The sequence below is a fragment of the Phalacrocorax aristotelis genome, chromosome 5 (assembly GCF_949628215.1).
Source record: "Phalacrocorax aristotelis chromosome 5, bGulAri2.1, whole genome shotgun sequence".
Classification (NCBI taxonomy): domain Eukaryota; kingdom Metazoa; phylum Chordata; class Aves; order Suliformes; family Phalacrocoracidae; genus Phalacrocorax; species Phalacrocorax aristotelis.
Genome location: NC_134280.1, coordinates 17,175,279 through 17,199,003, shown reverse-complemented (window position 1 = coordinate 17,199,003; position 23,725 = coordinate 17,175,279). Strand labels below are relative to the sequence as shown.

Genomic DNA, 23,725 nt, shown 5'->3' with positions numbered 1-23,725 from the left:
ACCTGCCATCATGGCTACAAATGCTGGCTTCCTGCAAAGACAAGATCTTGCAGTGGTTGGACTCAATGACTCTGCTGAACCCACTGCTGAGCAGCTGGCAAAGTTAAGAGAAGTTAATTTGTTTTCAAGACATGATGAGGACCATATCCATTTCCTGACTTAGAAGAGGGTGGAATGCAAAGATGGACTATAAGTCTTAATTATTTTTTTTTTTTACTTACCTGGAGGTATAAGATCCAAAGTGCCAAGCAACAGAAGCCTTACTTTGCTAAACAGTCACTAAAGCAGACTAGAAACTAGGTTGTTTTGTTTGGGTTTTTTTTTTTTGTTATTGTTGTTGTTGCTGTTTTATAATCAATTAGCCCAAACCTGCAGCTGTTTAAAGGTCCCAGAGTTACTCTGTCCATTTAAAACACTGTGGGGGCAAGTTCTTATTAGAATAGGATCCTTTCCCCATCTATGGCTTTTTTTTTGTTTAAGCTTTTTATTTCTATGGCTTTCAGGGCAGATTTTGACAAGAAGCATTGCTACCTCCATATCTCAGGACACTGCAGCACCTAGAGCTTTTCAGGTTGAGAGCTTTCAAAATGACACTCTGGAATAAGACATTCTCAAAAAAAGATGTAACATCAGACAGAAGGAAAGAAAGAAAAAAGCCTCCACATTTTGAAAAAAAAATGCAGAGTCCCAATCTGCCACTTCCCCCACTGAAGTACCTTCCTGGCATCACAGTAGCGTAGCCCAAAGGAGTGGAACTGCGGGAAGAAGGCTGGCTGGACAGCCATGATCTGTGTGTAGAGCTCTGCAGGCCGTGACATGGCAGGCGTTCCTGAAAGCAAGATCACTCTCCTGGCAGCCTGGGAAAGCAAAATGGAGCATTATTATCATACAGCTTACAATATGATCAGAACCTGCTAAGAAGTCATCTCCAGTCCTGAAAGAAAATCCCAGAGCCATTGTCCAAGCACCCTAAATTGAAGAGTACTTCACCTTCCACAGACACTTTCAGCCTTCACTGCCTGAAGACACTCAAGGACAGTGCTTAGAACTTCTAGGAAGCAGGACAAACCATATTGTTTCTTATTCATAATCTGCATGCTGTAAGGAAAGGGGACATCAATTTTTATGACAGTACTTTCTGAGTTGGCATTTACCCACTAGACACATTAATATCTTATGCCTGGCTCAACACTTCATTTGGCATCAGATGTCACAGGAAACTGACACACCCCCTCAGGTACATCCTCACCTCCAAAATAAATTCTCTTGTAATAAACCTGCCACAGCAAGCCATAAACAGACTGTCTTCCTCACAAAAGCAGAAGAGATCAAGGGAAGCAGGATTTTTCTCTTACTTTTTGTTCAAGTTTTTAAATTTTACCAGCAAGGAGAGAAACGTGAAACTGCCTGAAGCAGGACCCGAAGATGCCCACCTCACAGCCATAGTGAGTCTGGATGCCAGAACATGAGTTAATAAATACAAAACATGTAAGAAGATTGTAAAGCATGTATTGTAGGGGAGACAGGAAGGAGGTGGGGTGGAAAACCTGTATCTAAAGTAGGTGCTCCTAAAAACTGGGAAAAAATTTACAGCAGAGACATAAAAGCCTCCAAGAGTCATTTCTACCCTCATACCTCCATTATTATCTAATTCTATTATTAGATAAGAGCTATGAATTTCTACTGCTGTAAATTCACATATAGTAGTTAAATTACAAATGCCTTGTAATTTCCTGCATGGTTTAATGCAGGTTCATTAAAATAACAGAGAGATTCTTGAGTGACATCTGTACCAACAGCTCATTCACATTTAAATGAAAAAGAAAATGAAATTCTTTTATCATTTCACTGAGATCTACCAGTCACCCAAATCTATTCAGCTGATTCATCCACTCTCCAGCCAAATCTGGTAGAAAAAAAGAGTTCACAGATCAGCTACCGGAAATTAATTTCAGGACTCTATCAGATATTTATATATAGGTTGTAATCAAGGTGGGACTTGCCTTCCCTATTAAACAGATCAGAAGGAAATGTGATCACTATCAGGATCACACAATTCCCATAAAAATGTAAAAAAGCAGGATATTTGTTGAACTAAATAAGAGGAGAGGTCAAACCTTCGGACATGTTGGAAGGTGAGAGTTAGTTCGCACAAGACAGAGGTGCCTATGCTACTCAAAACAGGGAGGAGTCACAGAGGCGAAAGGTATCAGATTCCATGAGGAAGCAATGTGATAAAGCAGAAATTAGGTCAGTTTTTAAAATTAAGTTAACAGTGGAGGACAACTGACAGAACCTAGACAATATCTGATACACTGCAGAAGCCTTTGAGGAATGAACAAACACCACCCTGAGAAATCTGCTGAAATGCAAGACAAGCCAGTCCCACATGTGCAAGAAACCTCCAAATTGAACTTCTTCCTCCTGGATGAACAGAAGGCCACTTCTAGGAAAAAGACAACATGGAGGTCAGGCAATTACAGACAGTTCATTTCAAATAACTCTGGATCAAGCTAAAGCAAGAAAAGTTCACTCAAAACAGACCAGGGACATATTAAATGCAAGATAAACCCAACTGCGTTGTAAGTTTTTATGCCATTCTCAAGACTCCTCCTGTTTGGAGGGCGCTCCCCAGAAGCTACATGAGATGAGGCTGGAACACTAATTCCCCAGTAGTCAAAACAATTAATCAGGCTCCTTCCCCAATCCCTAAATAGGTATCAAAACAGAGAACAATGAAGTTACAGGTTATCTGAATTCTGAATTTGTCCAGCTGCTGCTTTGCTGTGCGCAACTTAATTTTGACCAGATAGGGTATCTAACCACTGCAAGCACTTACCAAGGGCTGCGATACATCATCTGTAATTAACCATTTTAAACAAATCGAGAAGTAAAAAAACAATGACAAAACACCCAAATCAAACAAAAAACACAACCCAACAAAAAACCCAAAAGATATTATCTCCGCAAGAGCTGTGAAGAACTTGAAGAAATTAAGTCCAGAAAACTGCGTGGAACATAGGTGGTCTAACTCATTATCCCACGGGTCCCTGTCAGTTTTAAAATCCATGAGAGAATGAGCGCAAGAGAGAAAAGAAGGAAAAACAAAAATCCTGGGAAGACAAGTTTCCAAGTGTTGAAAGCTTACTTAAATTCTGGATGAAAGAAATGGCTTTGATTCACATGTCTTTTTCTAGTGGCAACTCATTTTGAATAGATGCCAATAAAGATTTGCTCCTGCAGAGAAGTCTCTACTGATCACCGCTTAATTCTTGTTTCCTGCTGAACCTTCTATGCTGTCAAGAGTGAGAGCTTACTCTCTTTCTTCTCAAGTCTATAAGAAAAACATGGAACAGCAGTGCAGAAAATAAGATTGCGGTGACCAGCAAGGACTTCCTAGCAAAACCAAATCTGTAATCAATTGGTATGTATTTCCACATAGGAGAACTAACATTAGCTGCTCATTAGCATTTAAGCATGAAGTTTAATCTTCCCCTCCTCTCTCTGGTGTCCTTGTGACTGTTCTTACAGCTACTTTCGAGATTGCTTAAGGGAACTCTGACAATGACTTGACTAGTGGAGACCTGGTCTATAGCCCTTATTTACTAAGTAATATAAGACAACTGTGGCTTTGTAGCATTACGCTTGCACACAAAACACAAGAGCAAGAATTAATTCCACTGCTGTGACAACATTCACGAAAGCCACTTTTGAAAGTCAAAGAACAGTTTATGAAATGGTAACCCCCGACACCACTTACTTTAGAGGTCAAAATGCAGCACCTAACTGATTCGAAGGGGAGTAGGTGAGGAGGGGGATGTATGCCACAAAGAAATAACTGAACATGCAAAGAGCCTCATTAACATACAATGACTGTCTCGGTGTTAAATGAATTTCACAGCATGAGCTCTGCCATATGCTAACAGACTAACACTTTTAAAAATAAGTGTGGCTGGTTCTGGCTGTACAATTACTTGTATCCCCTGTTTTTGCCTACTCTCTCATTTTGAACGGCTTAGCACAACAATAGCTTATCCTGTGGAATGAAAAAACTGAGAGTGGCCAAAGAGATAATCACCTGATGAAATAGAAGATTTGATAAAGAGAAAGGGTTGCAGCTGTTTTGAGGAGTCTGTTTATGTACTTGGGTAAGATAGACAGGGCTCTGCATTTCATAAGATGATTCTACAGTGGTTATTCAAAAAAATATAAATGCTTTTCCCTATTCTTAAGTTACATCTAGACAAAGAATGTCTGTCAAATGGTGACAATCAGCTATGGCTGCAGTAAATTACACTACCTCCCTATTTCAAGGAAGGGAAATTGGAAGGTAAGAGCAGATCTGAAGATGTAGCCTTGAGGGCCCACAGCTTCTCCAATTTCAAGATGAAGTTCCTTCTCTCAGAGGGTGACAAGCAAGGCTTGTTTATCCAATCCATATGGATTTGTAATGCCTATAGACAACTGTTTTTTATTTCCCACTGGAAAGAGATTTTTGTGTTCACTCACCTTCTACCTTCAGCATTGACCTATTTCCCTCTATTATTTTTAAGCATCTCTTTAATAAAACAAGCAGAAAGAGTATTAGATTTCAGCCACATAATGTATTTGGACTTCCATAATAGAAACAAAGACCTTTAACCCTGCAAACACCAGGACGTGCATCATGCTATTAACCTGAACAGCAGCTCAATAGGAACAATCCCATTAGAAATATTACCCAAATGTTGTGGAACAAAGCCCATAGGGAGCACAACAGGAATAAGATCATTTTACGCCACTGGAATCTTTGATTAGATACTACTTTTTATTTCTCAGTTTCTAACCCAGTTCTTCAATAAAAACTTACTGTCGTGCTTCCAAAAAACTCATCCATGTTCCATTGGGACTCTGCCCAGTTTCCACTGCCTTGCAATACCCCATGCAATTACAGAAGAACAGAGACCAAACAGCACTTTGGCTGGTCAAAGGATGCAGAATCCTTTTCACTCCAGTCCCCAAGAGATCCCACCACATATCAGTGAAAAACTTCCATTTTCTTGTTTCTTCTTCATCTACACCCCTGGGGCTTTGCTGTTTTATGGATATTGGTAGCATGTATACTCCCTTTCCTACACTGATGTGTCTGTACCAGTCTAATCTTGGAAGGAAAAACAAAATGCTTACAAAAAGCATAACACCATGACACTTTATCTCTGAGGGAGGCAGATGCAGGGCAGAGGCAAAGGGAACAACCAGTACTGTCAGTACACCCAGGAGAACTTAGTCCCAATAAGGAGACTAATGAAAACAGCAACTTGTCAAGTATGTCTTATTACTGACTGCCACAGCTCTGGATTAGGGGCAGGGACAAGCCAGGCCTGACAACGGTGACTCAACCAAAACCCAACTGTATGAGGCTATTCTCACTTTGATATGCATGGAAACAAGACAAAAGGACCACTTTGAATACAGGAACTTCTAGCCCTCTTGAGTACCATAAGATATGCTGATGGTGGGGACAGATCTCATGCAGCTGCTGGCAGACTGGTGAAAGCCGGCTGAGATTGAAAGCAGGATTTCTGCCACATGCCAAAACATCAAAGGACTGCTTTCGACTATAGCTTTCAATCCTTCTGCCTCCATAATTTTGCAGGTACACACACAGACTGTGTACAACCTATGCCACCTGGTTCCATGCACGTGGGTGAAGCATTCTCCCCCTTGCACAAGTCTGCACGCTCACAAGTTTGCACACCCACTGGGAACATGAAAGGAATAAGAAATCTGGCCTAAACGTTTTACTGCTGCTATTTCAGCTCACCCTATCTTACTGTTTGTGTAGTTTTAAGTTACTCTCAAAGTATTGTCCAATAACAATAAATTGGGCACAATGTGTCTATATACTTACTCTAAACTAATAACAACCTGGGGCAAGCTACCAGGTAGCAAGCATGGTCATTGCACACACCCAGCCACTATAAAGTGCACTAAAAAGTCTTTCTGGCCATGCTTCCCACTGTCCCAAGCAAAACTTTCCTAAATCTCTGTCTGGGTAGCAGCTAAGTATGTCACAAAAGACCTGCTTACTACACACACCAAATACTGCAGACACACACACAGTTTGCGGTGTTTTTAATATTAAAAAATGTCTAGGAGTTCCCAACTGACAAACTTAGGCCACATGTTTAATACATGTTCCTGCTTGACAATTCCATACCACACTTGCTCTGTGACATATACAAGAGAGCAGGAAAAGATTAATAATTAACAAGCGACTAAAAATTCCACTTCATTTTGAACACTGGTCAATGTCAGATATTAAAACTAAAATGAGGCTTTAAATGCTGCAACCATGGGTTAAATACTCCAGAGGTGGAGATTCAGCTTGGCCATCTAACAAGGCAGGTTCAAAATTAATATCCAAGGTAAGTCATCTTTATTATGAATGTATTGATTTAATCTGATTATTGTTCAGTTCTGTCTGAACACTCCCAACAATTTTTACATTTTACTTATTATTTAAATGGAGAAGTCACAGGAGCAGATTCTATCAAGACAGAAAGAATCCATTAAGTATGGCTGGAAGTGACAGAAACATTTCAGGCTCAGAAGCATTTTAACTTACATCTGTCCAGTGTCATTATGGACTCATAAATCTTTGTAGCTCATAAGGACCAAGGATTACATTTCTTAGGTGTTGGGTTTTGGTTTTTTTTTTGGGGGGGTAGGGGGTGTTTGTTTGGTTTTTTGGGTTTTTTTTGTGGTTTTTTTTCTGTCCCCAAAAGTCAGCTCAAGGCTAAGTTTTCATGCTTTAGGGTTTTGGGAAACTCGTAGGGAATATAAGCAACGATGGCAACTTCAGAAAGTTTAAAGTAGTGTAATGCTAACAACAAAAGTGGCAACATTTAGAAGGTAGACAAGGCACGAGTTGGCTCCAGGGGCTCTGGTTATCACACTGGCATGGTTACACACTGTGACCTTAAGGCAGGGACTGAGGTGCTAGAAGCAGTGTACCTATCAAGGGCTTGCCTATGAATACAGCTTTTTTTAATCTCTTCTAAGAGCCCAGTACTGCTCTAATCCCTTTAGCGTAAAGAAGGCAAGAACAAGAATGTTATGCTTGGCAGCATGTTTATCAATGCCTCTTATTCAATTCTGAAAGTATCATATGTCAAAGTATCATACTGAAAATACTCCCATTTTTACCCCACTGACTACTTACTATAAAGATGACACAGTATAGTTAAATCCAGTATTCAAGTGATGAAAACTCCTCGTATTTTGGCAGTTCTTTCAAATATGAAAATATTGTTGTGATGTGCTGTGCTAGTAGTGACCACAGCATCACTCACAAGTAGCTGAAGACAAAGCTGCCAAAGGGGCTAGTTTTAGAGCAAACGCCTGTGTTGGAAAAGCAAGGAGGGCAGAAGAGTAGCTATTACAGCAAATACTCTCTTCAGAAGTTATAGACAGCAAGTAGGAGAATAAAATTTACCTGAATATCTAACATGAAACATCTTGTAATGTATGCTGCTCACAGGTGAGATAATGCATGATATGAACATGAAACTCTTAATGCTTTCAGAAGACTGAAATTCAGTTTCAGAAGCACAAGGTTCAAGTCTCTTAAGACTAGTGATGTGACAGCATAAAACTGTAAATTCTCAATGAGTTCATACAGGCAATTAACCTCTGCTTAACAGCTACCATCTTTCACTCTCATATCTTGTAGCCTGCAAATAATTTTGACAAGCTGATCCTTACAAAGCTACAAGTAGGAAAGGATGAGACTGCTTTTCGAGCATTTTGCAATGATGTAAGTTTGTTATTTTCCACCATTTTCAGACATACAGCCTAATTACTGTACTTCAAACTACTCATAAAATTGGACCTCCTACTTAGTTTCCAAACATTAAAAGCCTGAAGTGATTTGAAAGGCAAGAGAAGACAAGAGTCAGGCCTTTAAAAAGAACAATTAAGTTATTCAAGGACAAACACCTTCAGCTTGTGATTAAGAATCTTGTGTATAAAAGTTGGTTGCTGTAACGCCATCACAGATAGAGTCTTCTCTTTACACACATTTGCGGATAGCTGCTGAAGAGGAACTGCATTTACCTTGTTCTAATATACAGACTTTGCAGTGTCTAGAAACTACTCCTGACTTTAATCTGCTAGAGGCTACCAGGGAGAGTTTGATTCTTTGATCTCAGGACAACAGGCAGACATTAAAATTTACATTTCTGCTATCACATACTTGAATATTGCCTCCCTTCTGTGGGCTAACTGTCTTGCTAACCTCACATTCTGCCATTTCCTGCTAGTTCTGTACATTTAACCAGCAGGAGCGCTCCTGAAACCCAGGCACACAAATACATTGGAAGCTTGCAGTAACAGAGTAGAGCCCAAAACCAAAGCCAAGGAAGGGACCTACGTAATGTCATTTTGATACACGGCATTGATTTGTCTGCCAAGAAGTAACTGATAATTATTATTTCCATTAAACAAGCTACATTGACACTACTGTATTCTTTCTACTCTCCCTGAACACATTCAGTAAGTTTTCACATTCTCTTTATCCCATCACCATAAAACTCATCAGTGGCAGTACCACAATTAGATCAAGGGAGCTTATGAAGTTCTTTTGTCAGTTCTCACCATCTAACATTTGTACGGAAACAAGTGGCTAAGCCAGACGCAGATTTTGCTCTTGAACCTACAACATTACCTGGATTTCCACTTGTACAACAACAGAATTCAGCTGCTGGCTCCTAAACCTGGGAAATGGAACAACGCTGCTTTTGAAGCCTGGCGTTAGCTGCTGGAGGTTTGGCTCCCAGCATACGCACCTTGAGTAGAGGCATGGCAGCTCGGCACCGTGCTGTTTTTATGTTCTTTAGGAAATGAGATTCATCCTGAAACAAAACAAGCGTGAAAGTGAAGACAGTTCTGATCCATAGTCCAACTGCAGGCTACAGAACAAATTCCCAGTATTGACAGCTATCTAATATTACAAGCCTATCATCCCAGAGGATACTTCAAGCACTGGGATGGTCACATCAAATTCTAAATGAAAAGATAGCATGGAGAGTAACTGGCTTCCTACATTCAAACCCACAGCTGCAAGCAAATGGAATAGATATCAAACCTGAAAGCCATGAATCTCAAATGACCGCAAACAAGCGAGCAAAGGGGGCTGGAGAGGGAAGGAGAAAGAGGAAAATTACTTCCATCACTGATACTCATTTGCCCCTATGTGTCCTTTAAATGCAGCAAACATAGGAGGCCTCTACAGTGTCACTTCCTTAAATAAGGGGTTAATGAAAATGATAAAGAAAAAAACCAAAATCTAATTAGGATCCAGCTGTTCTGCTGATAGGGCTCGCCAGGTGGATAATAGCCTCCTACTTGAGACATCACCCCCAAACAGGCTTCATTTCTACTGCTGTAGCAAGGCAGAACTTAGACACAAAAAAAGTAATGGGTGCCCTCCAAGGGTTCGTTCTCATCTTTTCACGTGTGGATGAGCAAGCAACCATGCATGCAAAGACAATACAACTGCTTAGCCTCTCAGGCACAGCCTTCTCCCTCCTGATTAACAAATAAGCTACATTAATGTTCCCAGCCATCAAAAGAAGATTGGAAGAAAAAGCAGGGAAGCTCAGCACTCAGTAGGACTCTCATCTGTAAAACCATATACAGAGTCCAAATTTCAATATATATACACACACAGAAAGAACGTCTTCCAGCTCAGTGCTGGTAAAAGGTTCTAGGGGAGCAGCTGTAAGTCCAAGTCCCTTTACTCCAAGCACCAGCATACGAAAGTAACAATCTGCATTTCTACCCTGACAGAATGCCTTGCCAGAGAGGGGGCAGGAGGGGAAAAAAAAAAAAAAAAATCAATTCCCCAATGAGTTGTTTGGCCTCCAAAGAACTCCATCTATTTCCACATTCCCATGTTGTGCTGAGAAACAAAATGATTAGTATGTTCTAATTGTCATGATCTTAGGGACAGGTGGATATGTGTGCTGAAAACTCAACTGAGAACATCAAACACTCATAGTAAGCTACATAGACAGTTTTGGTCTCTATTGATCCAAGCTGGATTTGAAACACTAGATGTTTTGAATTTTTAGAAACTGTAACCTAGAAAAATGCCTTTTACCACAGCTCTATAATAGGTTAAAAATGGATTTAAAAGTAATTTACAACAGAAATTATACAAGTGATAAGAGAAGTCTTAATGCAGATTGTCAGTGGAACATAAGCAATGGGAGATTTTTTGATGCTTTACCCATATACCTGATGTGAGAGGTTACCTGGTTTACTGGATAAACACTAACACTATCCTGACGTCCTATCCCCTTAAAAAGATACAATTCCAAGACTACTGTATTGACATACCACATTAAACACCTTGCTTTCGGCAGAGGACATGCCCAACACAACGAAATCAGAGAGGCATCATAATTAGTAGAAGAGAAAACAGCCTCAGGAATCAAAAAGGAATTAAACTCTACTTGTTATCTGAAAATGTTTCAGAGAAACCTCCTGCTTCTACTCATGAAGAGAGCTGTGATCACAGCCACAATTACAAGATAGTTTCAGTACTAAATAAGGCCCACTTCACACTGCTGTACAACAGAAGGGTTACCCCATTTGCAGCATACAATTAACTTCAAAATTTTAGTGTACCACTTACAATAATAACTACTTGGAAAGTGCTCTTAAGTGGCTTGTCCATCTTGCTGAGGAGGTCAAAGCTGATGATGTTGATCAAGCTTGCTGTTAGGTTGTCTTTGCCAGTCACTATGACATTGGTGCTACCTGGACTCAAGGATGGAAGCCACCTGTGAAATGCCTGGAGGAAGAGGAAAGCAATTAATTGCATTCTGGTGCTTATGTCCTCTGACAGGATCCCAAAGCACTTCACAGAGCACCCTCATGAATGCTTAGAACATGGAGCCACCCCGCCCACCATTAGACGTCAGCTGGGAGCACAGTAAGGGCAAGCAGCCTTCCCAAAGCAACAACCCTAGTAATGGGAAGATCAAGAACAGAACTCAGGCTATAAGGCCAAATCTACCTTCCATGGCTAGGAAGGCTCAGACATGCTCTATTCTTGCTTCTTACTGAGAAAAAAATCTGATCTGTAGTAGAAATGCACATAACCTCCTGACAACGTTACCTGCTACGCTCAGAGAACACAGTGACCACTACTGACAGGGAAATTTAGTTCTCCCACTCAACGGGAACCCTCAGGCTGTGAAACACAGACTTCTAAGCAGTAAACATCTCTCACTATAGCAATGTTTACTCCACAGTGAGGATGAAGTAAAACTCATGCAGATCAACAAAAACTCTTCCACTACCTTGCCTTCTTAAGTCTACAAAAAATAAAACCACGAACGAAAAGATCAAGTTGACAACACACCAGCTGCTCTATGACAGCAGCTGAAATACACATGGTGATTGTCATTCAAATCAACCTCTCTAAGTGTTCCACACACCATAGCAAGATATCTTCCCCCAAACCCATCTGTTAGCTACTCAGCACCCACCATTTCCCTTGTAATTGTGTCCCCAATGACACTAACCTCTCTGCAACATTTGAGTTCTGCTGATGTTGCTCTGCAGAGAACTGGCTGGGCTTTAGCAATCAGGATCTGGTCCCTAAAGAAGTGCATCCAAGGAATGGTGGTAGGAAATGGCACCTCTGCCTCTAGGCCCTTCACTTGTGGAAATTCCCCAAGCCGCACTCCTCTCTTCTGTTCAGCAACCACATGCAGCAGCGTTAAACATGAGCTTCTCACATTTCTCAGTATGTGAGAAACTAACAATTAATTATCCTTTACCATTTAGAGTAAGCACCACAACCAAAATGGGCCAACATGTGGGCAAGGTTAGATCCCAATCAAAAAATACACGGTTGATGCTAATCCAAAACTTGGACAAAGGTGGCAGCAATTGGAAAATATCTGGAAGCTCCTAGCTGTACTGCCTTCTCCTTTTATAAAGGGCACGTGGCTAATTCACACCGTAAAAAGTGATCCTATATTTTTCACTTGATGCTGATCGTTGTCCACAAGAACTGCTCTGAAACTGCCCTGACAGTTTGTCCTGGTTCAGCTGGGATAGAGTTGACTTTCTTCCTAGTAGCTGGTACAGTGCTGTGTTTTGGATTTAACATGAGACTATTGTGAAAAAACACTGATGCTTTAGTGCTGCTAAGCAGTGTTTATATTAAGTCAAGGACTTTTTAGCTTCCCATACTCTGCCAGTAAGGAGATGCATGAGAATCTGGGAGGGAGTATAGCCAGGACAGCTAACCCAAACTGGCCAAAAGGATATTCCATACCATATGACATCATGCTCAGTATATAAGCTGGGGAAGATGGCTGGGGGGGCAGGGACTGCTGCTTGGGGACTGGCTGGGTGTTGGTTGGTGAGCAGTGGCATCACTTGTTTTTCCTGAGTTTTATTTCTCTCTCTTTTTGTTATTTTCCTTTTCATTACATGTTTTATTTCCATTATTAAACTGTTCTTATCTCAACCCATAAGTATCCTCACTTTTACTCGTCCAATTATCTCCCCTGTCCAACCGCAGGAGGGAGTGAGCAAGCAGCTGCGTGGTGCTTAGCTGCTTGCCGGGGTTAAATCATGACACCATTAATTATTTAAGTTTCAATGCCAAACTCCAAAGACTCATGGCTGCAGTACTTCTCACCCAAGAGTACCTTGTATCTTCCTGCTAGCTGCCTATGGCATCTTGAATATAAGGGCATTCAGTGGCCTGAGCCCAGAAAGCCAAAATAAAATGCCAACAACTCTGAGATGAAGACAATTTCTGGCAACTCAGCTCAGGAGCCACTACAGAAGCTTTTGCTATTACAGTAAGACACATCTGTGCAAGAATGAACTGAGTAGATTACAGACTATAATAAACTCCACCTTTTTCCACTTTCTGCGACACACTTTTCTTAGACCTGCCTCCTTCACACACCCACAAAGCAACACATATCATTCTACAGCAAATGTCCTAACAAAACGTCACCCACAACAGCCTCCTGGGGAGTCAGGAATAGGGGAAGAAATTGGAAATCAAGCACTCAAAGAAAAAAAGTTAAAAAAAAAAACAAGAAGAAAAACCCCAAACTCATATTGCTTAAATCTCTTGAAGCAGGATGTAGGAGTTCAGCTGCAGGTGCCCAGCACTTAGGAAACCAGGCCCCAAATCCGTTCCCTGTAGGTATCCCACAGAAGCCACGGATTCAGGTTAGGTGTTGACCCAGAGGTCTACAGGCCTTCGAAATATCAAACATGGTGAGCATCACTCCCTTGTTCAGTAAACAATTTTCTTTTCTTGTCTCCCAACATTTCGTTGCACTACTGGACAAGAAAACAGAAGCCAAGGTGCTCTAACAACCTGACTACAGCACAAAATGAGCAAATCCCAACCAATATTCTTCTCATCAATGCAATGTTACAGGGAAAGCTAAACTCCCACTCTTTCCTGCTTAGGCATGAAATTACTGACCTAAAACCTCCGGCTCACCTTTTTCTCCCACAGTAAACATTTCACTAGCCTATGGCAACCCAACAACCTCAGTGTACAAGCCATGTCAATGATTTATTTCAAGATACATTTCCCAAGCATACAAGCTTTCTTGGGCTTCTGATCAACATTCATAAAGGACTCAAAGGAAACAGCAGCATACAGTGGAGAGGCCAAAAGACATGTTATGGCAGACACTTAATGATGATAATGCTCTTGAATAGAGCAGAGAATCCCAGCATCTGGGCTTCTATCCTAGCCAAGGGAGTGGCAAATACTGTTGTGAAAGGCTTGAATACAACAATTGCTTGAATGCAACTATTGTCTTTGATACTGATGAGTAAAATGCCCCTTGTAAATCAGCTGACTTGCAGGAACAAAGTTAACAGAGGGTCAGAGAAGATATTTTCTCTAGATCTCCCTCTTTCCAACAGTTCAGCTGGACCACAAAATGTCAGCCAATAAAAGGAATAGGCATATATCATACAGTCAATGCCAAGCAATTTCCCCCCGTCAAGTTTCTAAATTAGTACAAATTTTAGTTTCTTCCCCTTAATAGACATCTTTTTTAAAATTTTAACTTGTACAGAGTGCAACACAGCATAACCATCACACATGCCCTCTACTGGCCACCTGCACATGCTCAAGCTCACAGTACCTCTGCCCATGTAAACCTCACAGAAGAAGGAGTCACCACCAGCAAGGGCCATTCCTTTCGGTAATACGCAGCAATGCAGATCGCCTGGATGGTCTTGCCCAAGCCCATGTCATCCGCAAGAAGTAAACGCCCGTTTCTCAAAATTGCAAAACTGGGGAAAATAGAGATGGGAAATAAGTAAGAGTCAAGAAATGGGTTGCTATTTGTCCTGGCAGCCAAGAGGAGCACAACTTATCACCAAGCCTATAATGTGGATCAGCTAGAAGTGATCTGGGTTCTTCAGTAGACCTGGACCTTCTTCCTTCATCTTAACACAAGTGAGCAACTCTCACAAATCTCTCAAAGCTTCTTAACAAAGTGTTTCAGCCTAGACCTTAGAGTCTTTAATTTCATACGAGGGGCAGTCTCAAGACCTTACAATTATTTAAAGCACATTCTTTCCATGTTATTACTCACATCCTGTCCCAGAGTTCATTCTGACTGAGCTAAGAAAATATTATTAATAACAATGCCACTTTAACACCAGTAAGTACAGACTTTCCTGGATTGCATATTGAAGTCAACAACTAACAACTATATATGATGGGGAAAGGGACATCTAAAAGTTTATCTCTACATCCACTCAGTCATTTTAAATGTTTCAGGGCCTGGGCCCCATTTCCTGGCACCTTCCCATTGTAATTAATATTTTAAAAACAACAACAAGAAAGATATACTTGGGGGAAAGAAAAAAAAAAAGATGACCTTACAAAATTAAAAAATCATATGACAATTAGGTACATACTGAATCACAAGAGGGAGATCAGAGATGTATCATTCGAACACTTTTATGAGACTAGCAAAATGCGACTTTCCTCCTGACTCGTGATGAAGAACTCTAGCTACAAACAGATGTGTCACTCAAAAAAAAATCCACAAAAACCCCCCAACAAAACAAACCATACCAAACAACCAAGAGCCCAGAGTGTAACAGCCCAAGACTCTGAAGAAATATGGAGCCCTCCATAGAAGACAATGCAGCCTGGGCACCAATATGAAGTACACAATTCTAGGCAAGGTCTATCTCTTAGCAACATGCAAAAAGGACATACTTCACACCTTCCCGCTGAAAGGGCATGAGGCTCGTCACAATTTTGGAGTCCACTATTGAAAGGTCAGCATCAGGAATGTCTGTCTGTGATGTAGATCTCTGTATTTGAGCAGCAAAGGTTTTTATTACTGCATCAGGCAGCGGCTCCACTTCTACTGACACAAGCTTCTGTAACACTTCCACTGCAAAGAACAGAGCAGTTTATTATCAGAAGGAGCAAAATACACACAACTTACATTATGGATGTCAGGGCACAACCCTTGACCTCATCACAATATTATTTCTTATCCTGAAACAGCTCAAGAAAACACTGCATCATGCACAGGTGTCAGCCTGGCCTCTTCCCTGAAGTCTATTTCAGAACCACATGATGAATCACATCTCCTCCCCTCGTATTTAGGCTTGGTTATAAAAAACTGAAAGTCTAACGCCATCATTCAGAGATGATTGCTGCTAATACAGCTGGAGCTGGATTATTCACACTGAGGGCAGCTTAGGGCACACTTTACTCAGAAATAACAGTACGGATTTACACAAAAGAGCTCCTGAAGCCTAGAAGGCAGGGGCATCTTTACCTTGACCTTGGCATTCTGCATTAAACACCTCTGAGGTCTCCACCATCCCTTAGTGATCAGGAGTGACCTGAGACACAGTTACCTAAAGAAGATCATACATCTTCAGCTTTGAAAACTCTCTTCTCCTCCAGTTCCCCAAATCACACAGGTTTGGCTCTGTCTCCACTTTATCACCCCTTGTTTACCACGTTTGGATAAGAAAAGAGGAAGTACCTCAAGACTCAGAGAAACTGCTCTTGTACCAACAGCAGCACTCTGACAGACATCCTTCAGGGACATGATACCAACAGCAGCTGGTGCCCACTGCTGTCCTCCTGGACAGAAGTAGCTGGCAGGCCAGAATCAGCTTGCAGGCAGCCATTTGAGTCTCTCACCATTACTGTTGCTTCACCCATGAACCCTCTCAACTTTACCTGCAGCCTAAAACCTTTTGAGTGGAACTAAAGGGATCCCCATCCTCCATTATGCAAAGACCTCGGGGCCTTTATCTTTTCAAGTCATGTATCACAACAAGCAAAGCATCAGAGCAACCTTATTTCAGTCTTCTCCAGTAGCCTCTCTATCCCATCCCAAAAAGATAAAAGCATTTTCATTTTAGTCCAAAAGTAAGTTTCTGTGAAAACGAATACCAGTTTAAAACATGCAGTGAGCTGGGACCTTGTTTACCATACTAAACATGATTAGTAATCAAGCTTTGTCCCCTGAATAAGAAACAAAAGACACCTTTACGCTAGAAACACAATGGACATGCACAGATCCTTTACTGCAGGAAGCTTTTTTTTTTTTTTGTTTAGTGGTTGGTTTGTATGTGAAGTCAGGAAGACACAAAACAACTCTCTTTGCAAAAATAACCAGAGCTATGCAAATTGAAATAAGAACCCACTATACCAGCAGTCAATGCACCTCCAAAATTGTTAGGTATTTTCATTTCAGTTATCTCCAAGATGAAAGCAGCAGAATGGACCCCTGCCATATGAACGGGGAAAGAAATTCCAAGAAATATACATTAAAAAGATTTTTGTTTGTAGCTGGGCAATGACCAAACTTTTTAAACTCTCCAGTTTAATTTATACTTCTTCAATAGCAAGGACTCTCTCCACCCAAAGTACAGCACAAGCTTGTTATTACACTCACAGACTGAGCTATGTGTTACCATAATTGTTACAATTTGCTCACTGATAATTCTGTTGCTATTGTTCTGTACATGAGCTGGGAGAGTGATTAAGATATATCTGCCACCAGCATGATTCATCTAACAGACATTTTTTACTGAAATGACCTTTATGTAAAGATGACTGAGCAACTAAACAGAGAGACGTTAATCCCTACAAACAGTTACCAGCTAACAGATATCTCTGCTGGAAATGGCAAGCAGTCTTTTCAAATTCTTTTTTTTTGTTGTTGTTTTTTAAGTTTTGACATAGGTAAATGAACACGCACAAAGCAAATGCTTTTCCTCCAAAAGGCATGTGCCAGAAGCCTCAGATGCCCTCCCAAATTACGCCCTGCAAGAACTTTTACAGAGAATTTTTTTTTAAAAACTTTCCTTAAATTTGTGGGATTCTGAAGACTTCATCCAATGCATACAACTGCCCACCAGGGTGGCCAAGAGTTTGACAGACTGGGAGATGATGTTTTTGCTCAGACTGCCTAGCACATGCTACAGGATCAGGCCCTTTGCATGTGCAAAAGGCCCTTTTAGCAAATTGAGGGAGAGCATCAGCTCTCATTGAAATCAGGGCCCATCAACATCCCAATCCTGGAGTTTGATAACAGTCTCTCCCAAGACACACTCACTTGTTTTCATGACCTGGCATTCCTGCAAGGCCCCACAATGTGGCTTTCAGCCCTACAATCATTACTGATGTTTTTAAGACATGCATCATAGGAGCACGCAGATACTCAATTATTAACCGTGCTTCAGTATCCCAAGGAAGCAGGAGCCCATGCTGGAGAAAAACTACTCTGGGCAAGAGCACTTCAGCTCTCAAACAGTCCTACTTTCTAAGGATGTGTGTACAGCACCTAGCTTATTATCTTTCTGAAGCTTACCTCAATCACATTCCACAGCCACATACCCTCACACAAGTACCAGGGCAAACACAGCAGGCCAACCAGGATGATAAATAATAACACTTAGGACTTGTGTAATGCTATTCATCTCGAAGCACTCTATACACTTAATTAAATATAAAAAAAAAAACTAAGAAGCAGGTGTGCTAGGAGCATGCTGCTGAGACTGGATTATTCTGCAAAATGGCATCCATTTTTTTAAAAAAAAATCAAAAACAAACCAAAACACAACAAACCACAGTTCTGTATTTCAGTTCAGTGAGTCAGTTTCAGCAGCATTACACAGATGAATAAAGGCAGGAGTCTACTGGGTCAACTTCTACCAAGAAATGAGCATTGCAGCAACACTATGTGCTTAGATTCCACTTGCAAAGGAAAATACGATGCTCTCAAAAAGATTTTTTTGCTAAGCTTTCTTTTAAACATCCATCAACGAGCACCAAAGCATTTTAGTAGAGTATGAAATTCTGCTTCAAGAAGAACGTTTCTCCTTCAAGCAGATCTGCACACTTCTGCAAGAGAAACAAGCAGTTGTTCTTGTTTGCCTCACAATGAAGTCAGCTATGGAAGCAACCTGAATTCTAACCCGCCTCATATATCAATTAAAAACTTAACAGTTGTGTGCTGCCTGCAAAGCCATTATTACTAGCAGTCACGTACGAAGCTGAACAAAATCAACTAGACAGTCACCACCCAGACTGTAACTGGATGAACTAGTTGTTACAGAAATCATCAGTTGACTTGAATAACTTAAAAAGCAAAATTTGCTGGGTGTGAAATGAAACAGCACACCACCATGCACACTACGTAAAGAACTGGAAGTAAAACAGTCTCATACATGTTTGTTTTCTAAGCAAGAGGTGGCTGTGCTAGTTTACAAATTGATATACACACAAAAGGGAGCAAGGCAGGCTGGCACTGAGGACAAGGGGAGCACAGCTAAAAAGAGTCAGTAAGACTGAGTCCTGTAAGGACAGGAAGGCCTGGCAGCCACCATGCCAACATCTTCAAATCTGGCAAGTGGGAACAGAGGATTCCATCTCCTGCAACTTCTTAGTTCAAGTAGACCTGCTGTATGTTATAAGCAATAAAAATAGCTTTGCAGTAGTAAATACATCCATGTGCTCTAAGAAATAGAACAGAAATTCAGAGCAAAATCTGACAAAACAGAGCCACCCTCCCAACGGGTCCCTAAAAGACTGCCATGAATAACACACATTTATAAAATTTTGAGTCTGGGCAAACAGTATAAGTGTCTGACAAAACAGGAAGACACCTGCTTCACAATTCATAAGCAATTTACCTCCCCAGAGCAAAAAGGCTTAGCCCAAGAAATGAAGTTAGAATTTATTTGCCTCCCCAGAAAACAGCCCTAGCAAGGAAAAACACATCTACTCACTTAGTTTGGGATAGTCCTCCAGCAGGAAATTCCACTTTCTGGTGTTCATATCTGCAATAGTTACAACAAACACTGTCATAGGTCTCATTTTTTTTAAAGACTGAATTCTCTGTCTGTAAGAACATGGCTATCCATCCACATGCTCCGTATTTCAGAACTGCTTTAAAAGAATTCTTATCTTGTCCAGCAATCAATTCTTCTCTGTTTGCTTTCACATTAAGCAAACAGTTTGAAGAAGACTTACAAGTATGAGCACACATCTAGAAGTGGTAGTATCACCGGAGCAAGCCAAGGTCAGCTCCCCTAATGAACCATTTTAATGAACCCACCTGCTCAAGGATTTCAGCAACCACTTTCTCTTCACTGCAAGAAGGGATGAAGAATATGTGTGAAAGTTCCTATTCGTTAACCAACAAACTCTGACTTCAGGCAGAAACACTATCACTTTCAACTGTACCTCTGTACCCTACAGGTGATGTGCTCAGAATAATACAGAGGAAATTCCCCAGTTCATCAATACCCAAAATGTTACGTCAATGCCAGACTTGTCTGGTAGGTTTATCCCTGGGTAACACCTGCCTACCACTTCCAGGGAAGTTAGTGAATTCAGAGTCAGCTGAAGACACAGTAAGCCAGGCAGGGCCCTGCCCAAAGAAAAAGAGCTCCAGGATTTGTTCCCCATCCTGTCACCGACCTGCTGTGACAATGCATAGGTCACCTCATCACTCTGTGCTTCATTTCCCACATTACAAGTAGGAAAAACTGCTATTTACCATTGAAATCTGCATGCCAACATAAAAAAGTACAGTTCCATTTGCCTCAAAAAGCTGCTGGTAAACTCAATTGGCTCAGGCAGTCGCAGCCATTATACACCACAGTAAAGCGGGAGAAATGTGAGAATGTCCAACTGCATTTGGTAATGAAGACAAGAACTTATGCATGGCCTCCATACTGCTGGCAAATTATCAGCACATCCCACCTAAACAGTAAATGTAATCATGCTGAGTCCTGAAATGCCATCTTGGCTTACAGGCCTAGAAGAGGACATTTTCTGGTACAGAGTAAAAAGCAGGACAGAGATACAGCACTATACCAGAACTACAGGAGCTCTCAAAATCTTCACCAAAGTACGTCCTCTTGTGCTATTTCAGAGGGATGCACCGTCACAACTTCTCTCCTCTGAAGCATTCGCAGCACTCCAACAGCAGCCCCAACATCATTAGCATAAAGCAGAAATAACCAGAGACTCACCATAATTTCTGGAATCCATCTGTTTGAACACTCCAATCGCTTCTGCAGAATACCCAATATCAACCTCAAACCGCAAGCGAGAGATCAGCACACACTTCCCTTTGACAAGGGCCGAGGGTTTCTTCCAGTTCTTACACATATTCAAGAGAGATTTCACATCAACACCACTGCCAACGAAATGAGAGCCTGATGGCAAGCCAACTGCATTTTCTCCTTCCAGTGGTGCCAGAATTACTGACGAAAGTTGATTTGCTGCTTCCACTAGGGAGAAAATCATGAGATACAGAGAAAAGAATTAATAACAAATAACATGGATAAACTAAAGATACACAGAATGCTTTGGGAAGAGAAGGCACAAGAGAATGATGAACCACCATTGCACCTTCAAGTTTAAAAGGAACGATGAATCCCTTCGTTCACTCACAGGGACAAACAATAGAGAGAGCGATGGCCTAGAGGAGCAGATTGGTGGGATTTTCCACAGAGAATACAGCAGGGGCAGAGGGAACATGTGACAGTAGGTAAGCAAGTCAGTCAGTCACTGCATTAGGCTCCCTCTCTGCCAGCAATCCCAAGGTGTGGCTCACTAGGCCAGGGCAGGCAATCTGCAGAACCACATTCAGCAGTAAATTGCACAGAGTCGTAGAGTGTTTCCACTTACAAAGTTGCAGGGACTGGGGCATGGTGATCAACAGCATGTGCCTGAAAAGATGTACTTCTGCACAACAGTAAAGCAGAAACATCTAAAAATATCTGCCTCCTGCCCAATGTCCATGTCTGATATGCAATCTCATCTAGGACGAATGCTGTATCTTCACAATAGTGTGGGAAGGATATCAGGAAGGATGCTAGTCCAAACCCCTAAATCTCCTTTGTTACAATTTAAGTCCATCACCCTTTATTCTACCATGCCCTACAGTTAGACTCATACTTCCCCCCCAGCCGTCTGCACTCCTAGCTTACTAATCACCAGCAACCACCTCTGTCAGGATGCCAGGGCATGGGGAGAGAAGGGACACAGCATTTTACAGCTGTTCGCCTGAAACCACAGCTATTCACACTAATAAACGTTCCAGTTTTCCCTGTGTCTCTCTAACAATCTATAGCTGTATGTTGTCTTTATTATTATAGTTGAACTGCAATGGTTAAGGAACAAGAACCATTTTTTTCTTGTATTTTTACTGTACCAAAATAATTAAACCCATCCCCAAGACACCAACTCATAGGTACTACAGTAACACAAGAATTCACTAGCATCTCCAGACTCAGGAGCACGCAACCACTAAGCACATTCTGCCTCCATGTATTTGTAAAGAGAGGCAACCTCCCCTATCCAGTAGCTGTTTAGAGTAAGCCCAGGTGAAGCTAATCCTTTGAGGGTTGAGTTGCACACCATGATCCACCCCGCTTCTTTTTAAATAGTCCAGCTTACTGATAGACAACAACATCTTACACAAATTTAAGTCAGTGGTTAAGATTTAAAAAGGGAAAAAAAAAAGGAAAAAGAAACAAATTCAGTCGCTTTCTTCCTAACCAGTTAGTAAGCCATTTGGATTTCATCCACCTTTATTTTAAAGTAAGTGACTTCCAGAATAAACCCAAGCATTTCAGATCTCCACTCTAAAGAAGTTTAAAAATTAATTTCACTTGATGCTTTTAAAGTAGAGGACTAGGAAACCACCAATTTAGGCTCTCTCCTCCCAGTGCACAAAGCAGGAGAGTTTAGATGCTACTGTTTTGGCATTGCATAGTTAGAGGTCATCCTTACAACTAATACTGAACGAAACTGGGAAAAAAAAAAACCACCATACTTTACTCTTTTATTTCAATATCTGTTTCAAGGTTTGACTGCATGCTTAATTTAGCCTACAAAAAAAGAAATGTAATACAGGATAACATTATTCAGAAGAACAAAATTAACAGCAGGAAGTTTTACAATAATAGTTTTTACACTTACAAGACTTCAAACCAAGGCCCTTTTAAGTCAGTTCCCTTTTCTCAGGGTGTTTTTTTCTCCTGCTATCGTTGTCCAATCTGGATCACATATTGTCTTCTCTTGTCAACAGGAATTTTCCACAGTGAACTCATATATTGGATAGCTTTAAGGAAAAAAGCCTGATCTCTAAAAACCATCCTCTTCATTTGCAAGCTCCTTGGTGCAGGGACTCTGCTCTCATCTGTACTTGATACACTTCAAGCAAACCAGCAGCATTTAAATTATAAATGTGTGGCAACCCACATGGGAAGCTAAAATACCAGCACTCAACTGTGGGTTTTTCAAAGTGCTCAACACAGGCCTAATTCTGTTCCCACTGAAATCAATAGTGATTTATCACTCGCTTCGATACAATGTGCTTTTGAAAAGCTTACCTGAAGGGTTTGCCTCTATCATCTCTCAATCTTTCCAGAACAAAATGACAGGAGAGAAAAAAAGATAAAGCCAGCCTTGTTATGCCAAAAAAAGGCAAATCCATTTTTAGTCTCAAAGCTCTAGAGGATTACCCTTTTTTGTTTTCTGACACCCAAAATTAACAGGAAAAAGTGTAAAGAAAAAAAACACCAAACCAAACAAAAAAAAAACCAACACAACAAAAACACTGTTTAAAAAGAAAATACATAAACAGACCTAGAAGTTAAACTTTACTCAACTGAACACACTCAGTTCTTAATACAGACCCATATGAAGCACCTGCACGGCAGACATTTTTCCTATGATCAGGTTTGTGGGTGGCTGAAAAATTCAGCAATGGCAGAAAGAGTTAAACCATTGGCATTTAGATTACATGAAAAATTACATTATTTCTAATCAACTGCAAAGTGTCAGAAAAATGTTATGAGCCAGATGCCTAAAAGATGGGCATTATGTTTGAGAAGCACTACTCTTATTGCTGCAGACAATAACAAAGCTAAATAATAATTATGGAAGGGGGTCAAGATCTGGATTCTTTTTTATCATTCAACAACCCATTTACTTACTTACTTAAACTGCTGTAATCTTCCAGGCTGAAATTCCATTTTTTCATAGCAGGATCTAAAATAGGGCAGAATATGAATCATTTGGGGCAGAAGAAAGTGCTGCTGTGAAACACTCACATGAGGTAAGAGAGAATTCAGTCTACTCATGCAAAACTTTTCAGCACACATC

The 23,725-nt window shown here is 40.9% G+C and overlaps 1 protein-coding gene across 5 annotated transcripts in view; it reads right to left on the bottom strand.

Moving 5' to 3' along the window:
- SMARCAL1 (SNF2 related chromatin remodeling annealing helicase 1) overlaps positions 1-23,725 on the bottom strand; it is a 40,277-nt gene that overhangs the window by 13,902 nt on the left and 2,650 nt on the right. For all 5 annotated transcript variants that reach the window (XR_012660601.1, XM_075093126.1, XM_075093129.1 and 2 more), the window contains exons 3-10: positions 23,561-23,611; positions 20,581-20,841; positions 19,330-19,380; positions 15,284-15,464; positions 14,193-14,343; positions 10,682-10,840; positions 8,829-8,894; positions 717-857 (exon numbers count right to left, since the gene is read on the bottom strand). Coding sequence is in view for 4 of the 5 variants with exons in the window: in XM_075093126.1 (XP_074949227.1) it covers positions 717-857; positions 8,829-8,894; positions 10,682-10,840; positions 14,193-14,343; positions 15,284-15,464; positions 19,330-19,380; positions 20,581-20,841; positions 23,561-23,611 (1,061 nt within the window). In the remaining variant the exon portion in view is untranslated. The remainder of the gene's footprint in view (positions 1-716; positions 858-8,828; positions 8,895-10,681; positions 10,841-14,192; positions 14,344-15,283; positions 15,465-19,329; positions 19,381-20,580; positions 20,842-23,560; positions 23,612-23,725) is intronic.